Genomic DNA, 9,186 nt, shown 5'->3' with positions numbered 1-9,186 from the left:
CGCACTGCCCCCCTCGTGTGAAAGGGTGAAAACTGCCAAGCCCAGCCCTCAGCAGGACAGAGCATCCACAGTCCCCAGACCTCCAGGGAAATCGGGTCTGAACGCACAAAATGTGCTTTTTGTAGCAATTTGTGTTACAAGCCAGTGGCCAACTGACCGTCACCGCCGGTGGGGAGGGGATGACCCAAACCTTCAGGATGGGACTGTCCCGTCATTAATTCCCCATTGTTCAGAGACACTCCTGGGCTGCTCTTCTTGTGCCAGCAATGGCAGCTCCACGTTCCAAAGGGGCCCAGAATCCTGCTCAGGACCAGGAGTGAGCCAGGCGGGTCCCTGTGCTGCTCTGGGAACACTTTTGGGTGGAAAAGGAGCAGAAATGCCCCAACGGGATGAGCTGATGGATGTTGGGCTCCTTTCAGAGCCTTTCAGGGGCTGAAGTTTCCCTGGATTTCAGTAAAGACCCATAGTCAAGGGAAATGGGCTAAGGGGTGGCAGGGCTGGGGTGCCCTGGGCTGTAGGGTGATGGATTGGGGTGCCATGGGGACACAGGGTGAGGGGCTGAGGTGCCCTGGGGCTGTAGGGTGAGGGGCTGGGATGCTGTGAGGCTGTAGGGTGAGGGGCTGGGATGCTGTGAGGTTGTAGGGTGAGGGATTGGGGTGCCCTGGGTCTGTAGGGTGAGGGGCTGGGGTGCTGTGAGGCTGTAGGGTGAGGGATTGGGGTGCCCTGGGGCTCTAGGGTGAAGGACTGGGGTGCCTGGGGCTATAGGGTGAGTTGTTGAGGTGCTGTGGGGACATGGGATGAGGGGCTGGGGTGCTGTGGGGCCATGGGGTGAGGGTTGGGGTGCTGACCCTCTGCAGGGAAGTGAGAGCAGGATAGAGATCTCTTTATACCCCATCACACGTGCCCTTCACCTCCTTGCCCCGCTGCTCCCTCACCGTGTTTTTGTGCTTGATTTTTTTTTAATTCTCCAAGAGTTTTGAACTTTATTCAGCAGTGGAATAAGAGGCAAGAAGAAAGGATCCCTTTCAGGGTCCCTTTCAGCACAGCGAAGGCTCAGCAGAGCTCAGGCAGGGAGTGCCGAGAGTTCTGACAGCTCTGACCAGGGGCAGCACAGAGCACACGGAAACCATGGAATCATGGAAAGGTTTGGGTCAGGGGGCACCCCAAAGCCCATCCAGTGCCACCCCTGCCATGGCAGGGACACCTCCCACTGTCCCAGCTGCTCCAGCCCCAGTGTCCAGCCTGGCCTTGGGCACTGCCAGGGATCCAGGGGCAGCCACAGCTGCTCTGGGCACCTGTGCCAGGGCCTGCCCACCCTCCCAGGGAACAATTCCTGCCCAACATCCCATCCAGCCCTGCCCTCTGGCAGTGGGAGCCATTCCCTGTGTTCTGTCTCATTCCATATTATGGCCTATCCATCCTAGTGATCCACTGGGAAATCTCCTCGGTGTCCAGCCCTGCAGACCCACACCAGCCCTGGGCTGGGGACAGAGCAAAGGGCTCAGCCCCAAACGTGGGGTCCCCCCGGGGCTGTGGCTGCACCCCACAAACCCCAGGCAGGGCTTTGCCATCACCAGCAGCGCTTCCAGCCAGGGACAAGCAGAGTCTCTCCCGGTGCTGGTGGATCCCGGGCAGCCCTGGATCCCCAGGGGCTGCAGAGCTCCGTGGATGGCCTGAAGGGCTGTGCTGGCCTTGGGGCCGGGGGGAAGCGGATCTGAGAGTGTTTGTGTGAGCTCTGGAGCTCGGTGTGGGGCTTTGCCTGGGCTCCGAATTCCCACAAAATCTGCCCGTGCTGTCACTGCTTTGCTGAGCCCCACGCTGCAGACAGGCCAGGGAGGTGAGAGAAACTCCAGACCGGCTGCCCTCCCCTCCAGCACCCCAAACTGGGACAGACTGGGTGGAGTGGGCCGGGTATAAACTGTGGGAGGGGATCTCGAATGTCCCCAAGGGCAGCGGCCGCAGCCCCGGTCCGGCACTGCCCCGCCCTCTCTGCACCGCCCCACGAGGGCCGATCTGATCGGGTCCGGTCTGGTCTGATCTGATCTGATCTGGTCCGGTCTGGTCCGATCTGATCCGATCTGGTCTGCTCTGACCGCGGAGGGGACAATGCAGAGTGGAGCTGCCGCGCAGGTGCCACAGCCCGGCCGGGGTGGCAGCGCGGGGAGGGTCCCCGTGCCCGAGGTGGCACACGAGGGGTGTCCCCACGGGAACTACGCGCTTTGAAAGCCCCACACTTCCAAGAGCTGCACCTGGAAGTTCTCCTGGCAGAGCGGGGGGTTGTCGAAGGTGTCGCAGCGCTCCGTGTGTCCCCAGAGCAGGCTGGCGTCCAGGGCCAGCGCTTGGCCGCCCCCTCCACCTGCAAGAGCGAGCGCAGGTCGGGCCCGGCTGCCGCGGCCCCTCGCTCTCTGTCCCCCGTCCCCCCGACCCGCTCCTGACTGGGAAGGGAGCTCCGGCCCGGGCCCCGAACCTCGCCGGGATTTGGGCTCGGGGGCTCCCCTGGGGCTCTCGGAGGGTCCCTGGCCTGGGGGAAGGGGGGGCTGCCCTCGCCTCCCGGACTCGAACCGAGATCCCAGGCGGGAGCTCTGGGGAAAACTCGGGGTTTAACCCGGAGCGGGCCCTGCCCAGCGCGGCAGCGGCGGGCGGTGGGTGCTGCCCTGGGGCCACGGGGGAGGCACCGACAGCGATCCGTTCACGGGTATCGATCCCATTATCGATATTAATCTGCCTTATCGATACCGATCCCGTTCACGGGTATCGATCCTCCTTATCGATACTGATCCCCCTTATCGATACCGACCCCTTTCACGGGTATCGATCCCCATTATCGCTATTGATCCCCCTTATCGCTATTGATCCCCCTTATTGATACCGATCCCGTTCACGGGTATCGATCCTCCTTATCGATACTGATCCCTTTCACGGATATCGATCCCCATTATCGATATTGATCCCCCTTATCGATACCGATCCCGTTCACGGGTATCGATCCCCATTATCGATATTGATTCCCCTTATCGATATCGATCCCCCTTATCGATACCGATCCCGTTCATGGGTATCGATCCCCATTATCGATATTGATCTGCCTTATCCATACCGATCCCGTTCACGGGTATCGATCCTCCTTATCAATAACGATCCCTTTCACGGGTATCAATCCCCCTTATCAATAACGATCCCCCTTATCGATACCGATCCCTTTCACGGGTATCGATCCCCATTATGAATACCGATCCCTTTCACAGATATCGACCCCCTATCGATACCGATCCCCCCTTACCGATAACGATCCCGTCCCGGGAGCCGGACATGAACATGGAGGCAGTTTTGGAGGGCAGGAGGAAGTGCCTGACGGCCAGGAACGGGGACAGGCGGCCTCTCCTCTGCGGCGAGGGCACGGCCAGGTGGTTGGGGCTGGAGCTGCGGCTGTCCCGGGAGGGGCCGAGCCGGGGCCCGGCAGCGGGGGAAGGCGAGCGCGGCACGGCCTTGGCCAGCTCCGGCTTCTTGATGAACACCCACTCGTACCTCTCTGCCTCGGGGCGCACCTGGGCAGCGGGACACACCGTGAGCCCTGGGGCACCTCGCTCCGCTGCGGGGAGATGCTGCTGCTGCTGCTGGGGGCTGGGGCCAAGTGCTGCGTCCAGGTCTGGACCTGGGGCAGGGAGGGGACAGGGTGTCCTGGCAGGGCAGCAGTGAAGGGACAGACCCGGCCATAACCTGTGACTTACAGTGAACACAAAGCACTCCCCTGTCCCAAAAAAGCCCGACGTGGCTCCGTTCTTCTTCCTTTCGCTCCAGTCGGAGGAGAGAAACGCCCCACACACCTTGGGAGAGAGCACGGGGACCGTCAGGGGACGGGCCGGGAGCAGAGCAGCCCCGGGAGCGCCGGGCATGGCCCCGGGCTCAGCAGGGCAGGGGCTCTGCCCCGTCCCCTGAGGTATCAGAGCCCCAAATCCTGCTGTGCCAGCCCCATCCTGCACTGAGCAATCCCAGACACAAATCCTGCTGTGCCAGCTCCATCCTGCACTGCCCACCCCAATCCCAGACACAAATCCTGCTGTGCCAGCCCCATCCTGCACTGCCCACCCCTGGTGCCCTGCACTGAGCATCTGAGGGCTGGGAACTCCTCCTGCCTGTCCTTGGCACAGCCAAGGGATAACAGGAGCTAAAATCTGTAGGAAACAAGGTTTTCTAGGTCACCTGCCCTTGTCTGCACGAGGCTCTGGGGGTGGCAGGTGTTTATCTCCACCGCACCCTGAAGTGTCAGCCTGGGGACATCAGCACTGCTGGTCAGTAAATCTTTGGGAGGCCTGAACAAATCACAGAACTCCCTCCACTGTGGGATGGAGAGTGGAGAGATAAATTAGCGGTTTATGAGGCACTCAGAGTCCCTGGGAAGAGCCCTGGCTCAGGGGCCTTTGCAGTTATTCCACAGCTTTCAGTAGGAACTGTCCTTATTTCTTCTCCATTTCCCTTGTGTGGCTGCTCGTGCAATCAGAGACAGAACCTGGCCTTCAGTGCTTTGAAAGCAAGTCCTGGCTCAGACAAAGCATCTGCTGACTTCAGGAGAGCCTGCTCAGCGAGGACCCGTGGGTCAGTCTGGAATTGCAATTAAAGTCTCACTGGTGGCCTCTCTCCCCCTCACCCACTCCTCCTGTTCCCCCAGCACCTCGGGCTGAGGTGTGTGCTGGTGGCCAGAGGTGCAGTTTGTTCTGTCCTGGGAGCTGGGACAGGCCCGGGGCGGGGCAGGACAGGGACCACACAGCCCGTGGGTGCTCCAAGAGCCTTTGGGGTCACCCACCCTGTCCCCTGCCCAGCCCTGCCTGGGAAACGCTCACCTCCCCCTCGGTGGTTTTGATGAGCAGCACCGTGGGTTCGTAGCCTTCACAGCACGTGTAGAACCTGCAGAGATGGACAAGGGGTGGGCTCGGGGGGAGCTGGAGCCCTGGGCAGGGTGTGCTGGCTGTCCCCGGCCGCTCCCAGCGTGCCTGGCACAGCGTGGCACACGGGGACATCCCTGCCTGGCACATCCCCAGGGCTCTGCGTGCCCCGGGCGGTGCCCAGGTGCTGGTGGCCATCGGGCCCCGCCTCTGCCCTCTCCCCTAAGCCCCACTTAGGACCCTGAATCGAGCCAGGAGGGTCCCCAGCAGCCCCAGAGGGGCCCCAGGCCACTCGCGTTGCTCCATCTCCACCACGAGCCCCGCCCGGGTTCCCGTGCCCGACCCCCGCCCCGCTGGGCAGGCGAGGCTTCACCTCTGCAGGCTGCAGCCGTCCTGGGAGGTGGAGAAGAGCAGCAGCGGGGGGGGAAGAGCGAGAAGCGCTCGGGGATCCAGGACCAGACGAGGCGCATCTCCTGCGCCGTGACCGTGCTGGAGCTGAAGTTCTGCATGTCCACAGCCAGGTGGAAGGACGGCCTGCGAGGGGAGGGACATCAGGCCGGGCTGCGGGGCCCCTCTGCTCTTCGGGGCACAGCCCCCTGCAGCAGCTCCTGTCCTGCTCTTTGCACCGTGAGCCAACACCCCCGGCTCTGGCTGTGCCCTGTGCCCTGACAGGTCCCCAGCTCTGCCTGTGCCCTGCTCCCTGACAGGTTCCCGAGCTCTGCTGTGCCCTGTGCCCTGGCAGGTCCCCAGCTCTGCCTGTGCCCTGCTCCCTGACAGGTTCCCGAGCTCTGCTGTGCCCTGTGCCCTGACAGGGTCCCCAGGGGCTGGGAGGGCCCAGCACAGCCCCGGCTGCGGGAGGTGCCCGCAGCTCCCCCCCGGGTGCTCTCCACAGGAACTCCCATTTTGCCTGCTCAGCCCCCAGAGCTGGGGAACGCAGAGCTCTCCTCACCTTCTCTGCACCACGGTGATGCCCCTCTCCATCAACGCCTTCCTGTTGGCCATCTGCAGGAGCCAGATCTCCTTGCGGGAGAAGAGCCGGATGCCGAAGGCTCTCTCCAGGAGTTTGTCCACAGTGACGTGCTGGGCGATGTTCCTCACGAAAGCCTGCAGCTCTGCCTTGATGTCGGAGCCCTGAAGCCCGGCCGGGCCCAGCGAGAGGCGGAACTGCTTCAGCAGGGCCAGGGCGATGCGGTACAGCACCTTCTGGCCCTCCAGCAGGAACACGTCCAGCACCCGCACGGCGTAGGCGAAGGGCAGCCCGGGGAAGAGCCACGACAGCCACTCCGAGTAGACCTCGAGCACGTTGTCGGCGGCGCTGGCTATGAGCCTGTGGGCGGCCGGGCAGTGCTTGTTGGCCAGGTCCCCGAAGGTCATGCAGGAGGCCTGGTGGGCCAGGAAGGACTGGTCGATGTAGCCGGCGTGGGGAGCGTTGCTGGCGATGAGGCGAGAGACGCTCTCGAAGCACTGCGCCTCGTCCTCGCTGTAGTGCAGCAGCAGCGCCGCCAGCGCGGGCAGCAGCGGGCTGTGGGTGATGTCGGGGAACAGGGCGCCCACGCAGATGAGGATCTTCTTCAGGGCCGTGACCCCGTGCGGGTTGAGGCAGTAGGTGGGCATGGGGCAGCCCTCCAGGAACTCGGGCAGAGGGTGGCAGCTCACGCTGGGCTTCCCGAAGAGCCGGGCGGCCACGTCCCTGTAGACGAGCGCGTCGGGGGTGACGAGGCGGCAGGAGACCCGCTGGATGAGGCGGGGGTAGAGCCGGGCCCGGCCCGCGGGGCTCCAGCCCCAGCAGCCTTCCCTCGCCAGCCGCTTCAGCTCCTTCGGGGGCCGCTCCAGCGCGTCCTGCGGCATCTGCGCCGCCTGCTGCGGCTCCGGCATCTTGTCCCAGTCCACGAACTGCCCGCAGCCCAGGCAGGAGGAGGTGTCGATGTCCCAGGTGTCAGCCTCGGACGTGACCACGATGGTGACCGGGGGCGAGCCAAGCACCTCTGTAGGACAAAGAGCTTTTATTGAACACCTTTCGCCGCCCCACCAACAGCGTTTCACCCTGCCTCAGGGCGCTCTGAAGTCTCCCAGCCACGTCCCGGGTTTCTCTGTTCTCCCCTAAAAAGGGAAGGGTTTCAGTCTTTGCCCTCTCCTCTCCCATCAGCTCAGGCCCTGGAGAAGTGTGGGCCAGGTCCCAGCTGGCTGTCAGGGTTTCTTCTCGCACCGTGAGGGGCTTTCCAGCCCCCCAGAAGCTCACGGCCCGAGGCAGGGCTCGGGCAGCCGCCAGCCGGCGCTGGGAAGAGCAGAGTCTGAGCTCCTCCTAGAGAGACGGGAGCGGCATTTCCTGGGGCTGCGGGAGAGCTCGGCCCGAGCGACCCCGCACGGGGCACGGGAGCTGTTCCCGCGTGGGCGAGCTCTGCTGGCACTGAGTGCCGGGCAGGGATCAAGGCAATTAGCGCACTCATTAGCTCTCGGATGGTTTATCGTGGCTGTGCTCAGTTGCTGGAGAGTTCAAGGATGGATTCTCCCTCAGCCAAGGGGACACGGGGGGACAGCACGTGGTGGCTCATCGGGATGGTCCTGACGCCCGGGCTGGGTCCGGCTCTGGCTCTGGCTCTCCAGCGCAGTTTGGCGCTTGCCCAAGGGCAGCAGGAGCAGCGGCTCGGGATCAGGCTGGGTCAGGGCTCAGCTGGTGGATGCGGTGGCTCGGCCCGACTCCCTGTCCTGGACACAGCCTGACCCCAGCACAGTCACGGGGGCTTCTGGCCACAGAAACCAGGCTGAGACAACACCGGGGGAGAATCAGGGGCTGTTTGCACCCCGCGATCCCCAAATTAACCTCGTCCGCTCCCCAGGATGCAGCCCTGCCCGGGTACCGAGCAGCATCAGCCCGAGCCCACCCGACCGCCGGTGCCCCGGCCCCGGGTGCCGAATGGAGGCCCCAGCTCGGGGCAGGAATTTGGGTCTGCCCCGGCTCGGGGCAGGAATTTGGGTCTGCCCCGGTCCTGTGCTCCGCCAGCCGTGTCCCGGCTCGGGCGGGCCCCGCTCGGCGCACTCACCTCGCCCGGTGCCCGTGTCCTCGCCCGCGGCCGGCTCGGCCATGGGGAAGGCGGCGGCCGCGCCCCCGGGGCAGCGGGGCAGGCTGAGCCCCACCTGCAGCATGTGCCAGCTCGGCCACCCCTGCCGGGTCCGCTCCGGCCCGGCACCTGCCCGCGCTTTAAAGGTGAGGGCCGGCCCCGGCCCCGGCGTTTATTTGGGGTAAATACAGCCGGGGGTGGAGCAGCTCCGCGCCCGCATCGCCCCTTCCTGCCCCAGTTCCGCGCCGAGCCCGGCTGGGGGGCTGTAAACACCCCGTGGGCTGAGATAGCATCAACCAGCAACACGAGCAGTAAATGAATCCTTTATTTTGCCGAGGATAACCTTGGTGTTCCCGCTCTGGGGCTCGCTCCCTGCGCAGCGCCCGGGGCAGGAGGTGCTGGGGGCTGGGGCGGGCGGGGGCTCCGGCCATGACCCGGCCTTGAGCGGGGACACCCCGGCCCAGCGAGCGGGCCTGGCAGCATCTTAACATTTTAAAGGCTTTTTATTGGCCTTTAAAATTGGACTGTTTCTGTTGTGATAAGAGCAGCCGCAGGTTGCTCCTGACCTGCACCTGCAGCACGTCCCTGGGCATCCGCTGGCACCGCGGCCCTGCGGCATCTCCCGAGCAAGGCTCCGTCCTTAAGGAGCTTCTCCTTTTCCTCACCTTCTCCGTGCTGTGCCAAACCCCTCGGGAGCAGCTCGGCTGTCCTGTCACCGCTCCCCCCTTTGTCCCTGACAAGCGGGGAGCCCCCTGGAGTGGGGGGGGGGCTCAGCAAAGACCCCCGGGCTGTGCCGGGTGGGAGGGGCTCGAGGGGGTCTCCCAGTGGGTGTTATCCTTATCCTTCTCTCCTTGTCCGCCCCGGAGCCTGTCCGGGGGCTCTGCTCCACAGGCTGCTCCCGAAGGGGCAGTGGCTGCCCCAGCCCCGCTCCTGGGGCCGGGGGGTCCCCACACCGCACCCCGCTCTGCTCCCGGTGCCAAGGGGCCGCTCGTTCTCTCTGCAGCTCCAGCCTTTGCCCAGCTCTGGCAGCAGCTGCTCCCGCTGCCTTTCCCGGACCTTTTCGGCCGCCTCATCCTCATTTGCCTTGTCCAGGGCAGCGGCCGCCTCCTCCTGCCAGCCCGACGAGCTCTGAAACCTCCGGCACGGGCTCCAGAGATGGAAATGGAAGTGAATTAGGGACAGAGCGAAAGGAAATGTCGCTTCATGCGTTTTTAATGGCGAAATATTAAATATGTAGAGGCCACGGG

The 9,186-nt window shown here is 64.3% G+C and overlaps 1 protein-coding gene across 1 annotated transcript; it reads right to left on the bottom strand.

Annotated features, from left to right (window-relative positions):
* Positions 1-961: 961 nt before the first annotated feature.
* On the bottom strand, positions 962-8,047 carry LOC130260618 (TBC1 domain family member 24-like). The gene is given in 8 exon segments (XM_056506189.1): positions 962-2,356; positions 3,281-3,545; positions 3,729-3,824; positions 4,839-4,902; positions 5,254-5,312; positions 5,315-5,414; positions 5,830-6,865; positions 7,922-8,047. Coding segments are annotated over 8 exon segments (1,869 nt in total). The 5' UTR covers positions 8,025-8,047; the 3' UTR covers positions 962-2,210.
* Positions 8,048-9,186: the final 1,139 nt, after the last annotated feature.

Source organism: Oenanthe melanoleuca, chromosome 18 (genome assembly GCF_029582105.1).
Source record: "Oenanthe melanoleuca isolate GR-GAL-2019-014 chromosome 18, OMel1.0, whole genome shotgun sequence".
NCBI lineage: Eukaryota > Metazoa > Chordata > Aves > Passeriformes > Muscicapidae > Oenanthe > Oenanthe melanoleuca.
This window is presented reverse-complemented; position numbering and strand designations above follow the sequence as displayed.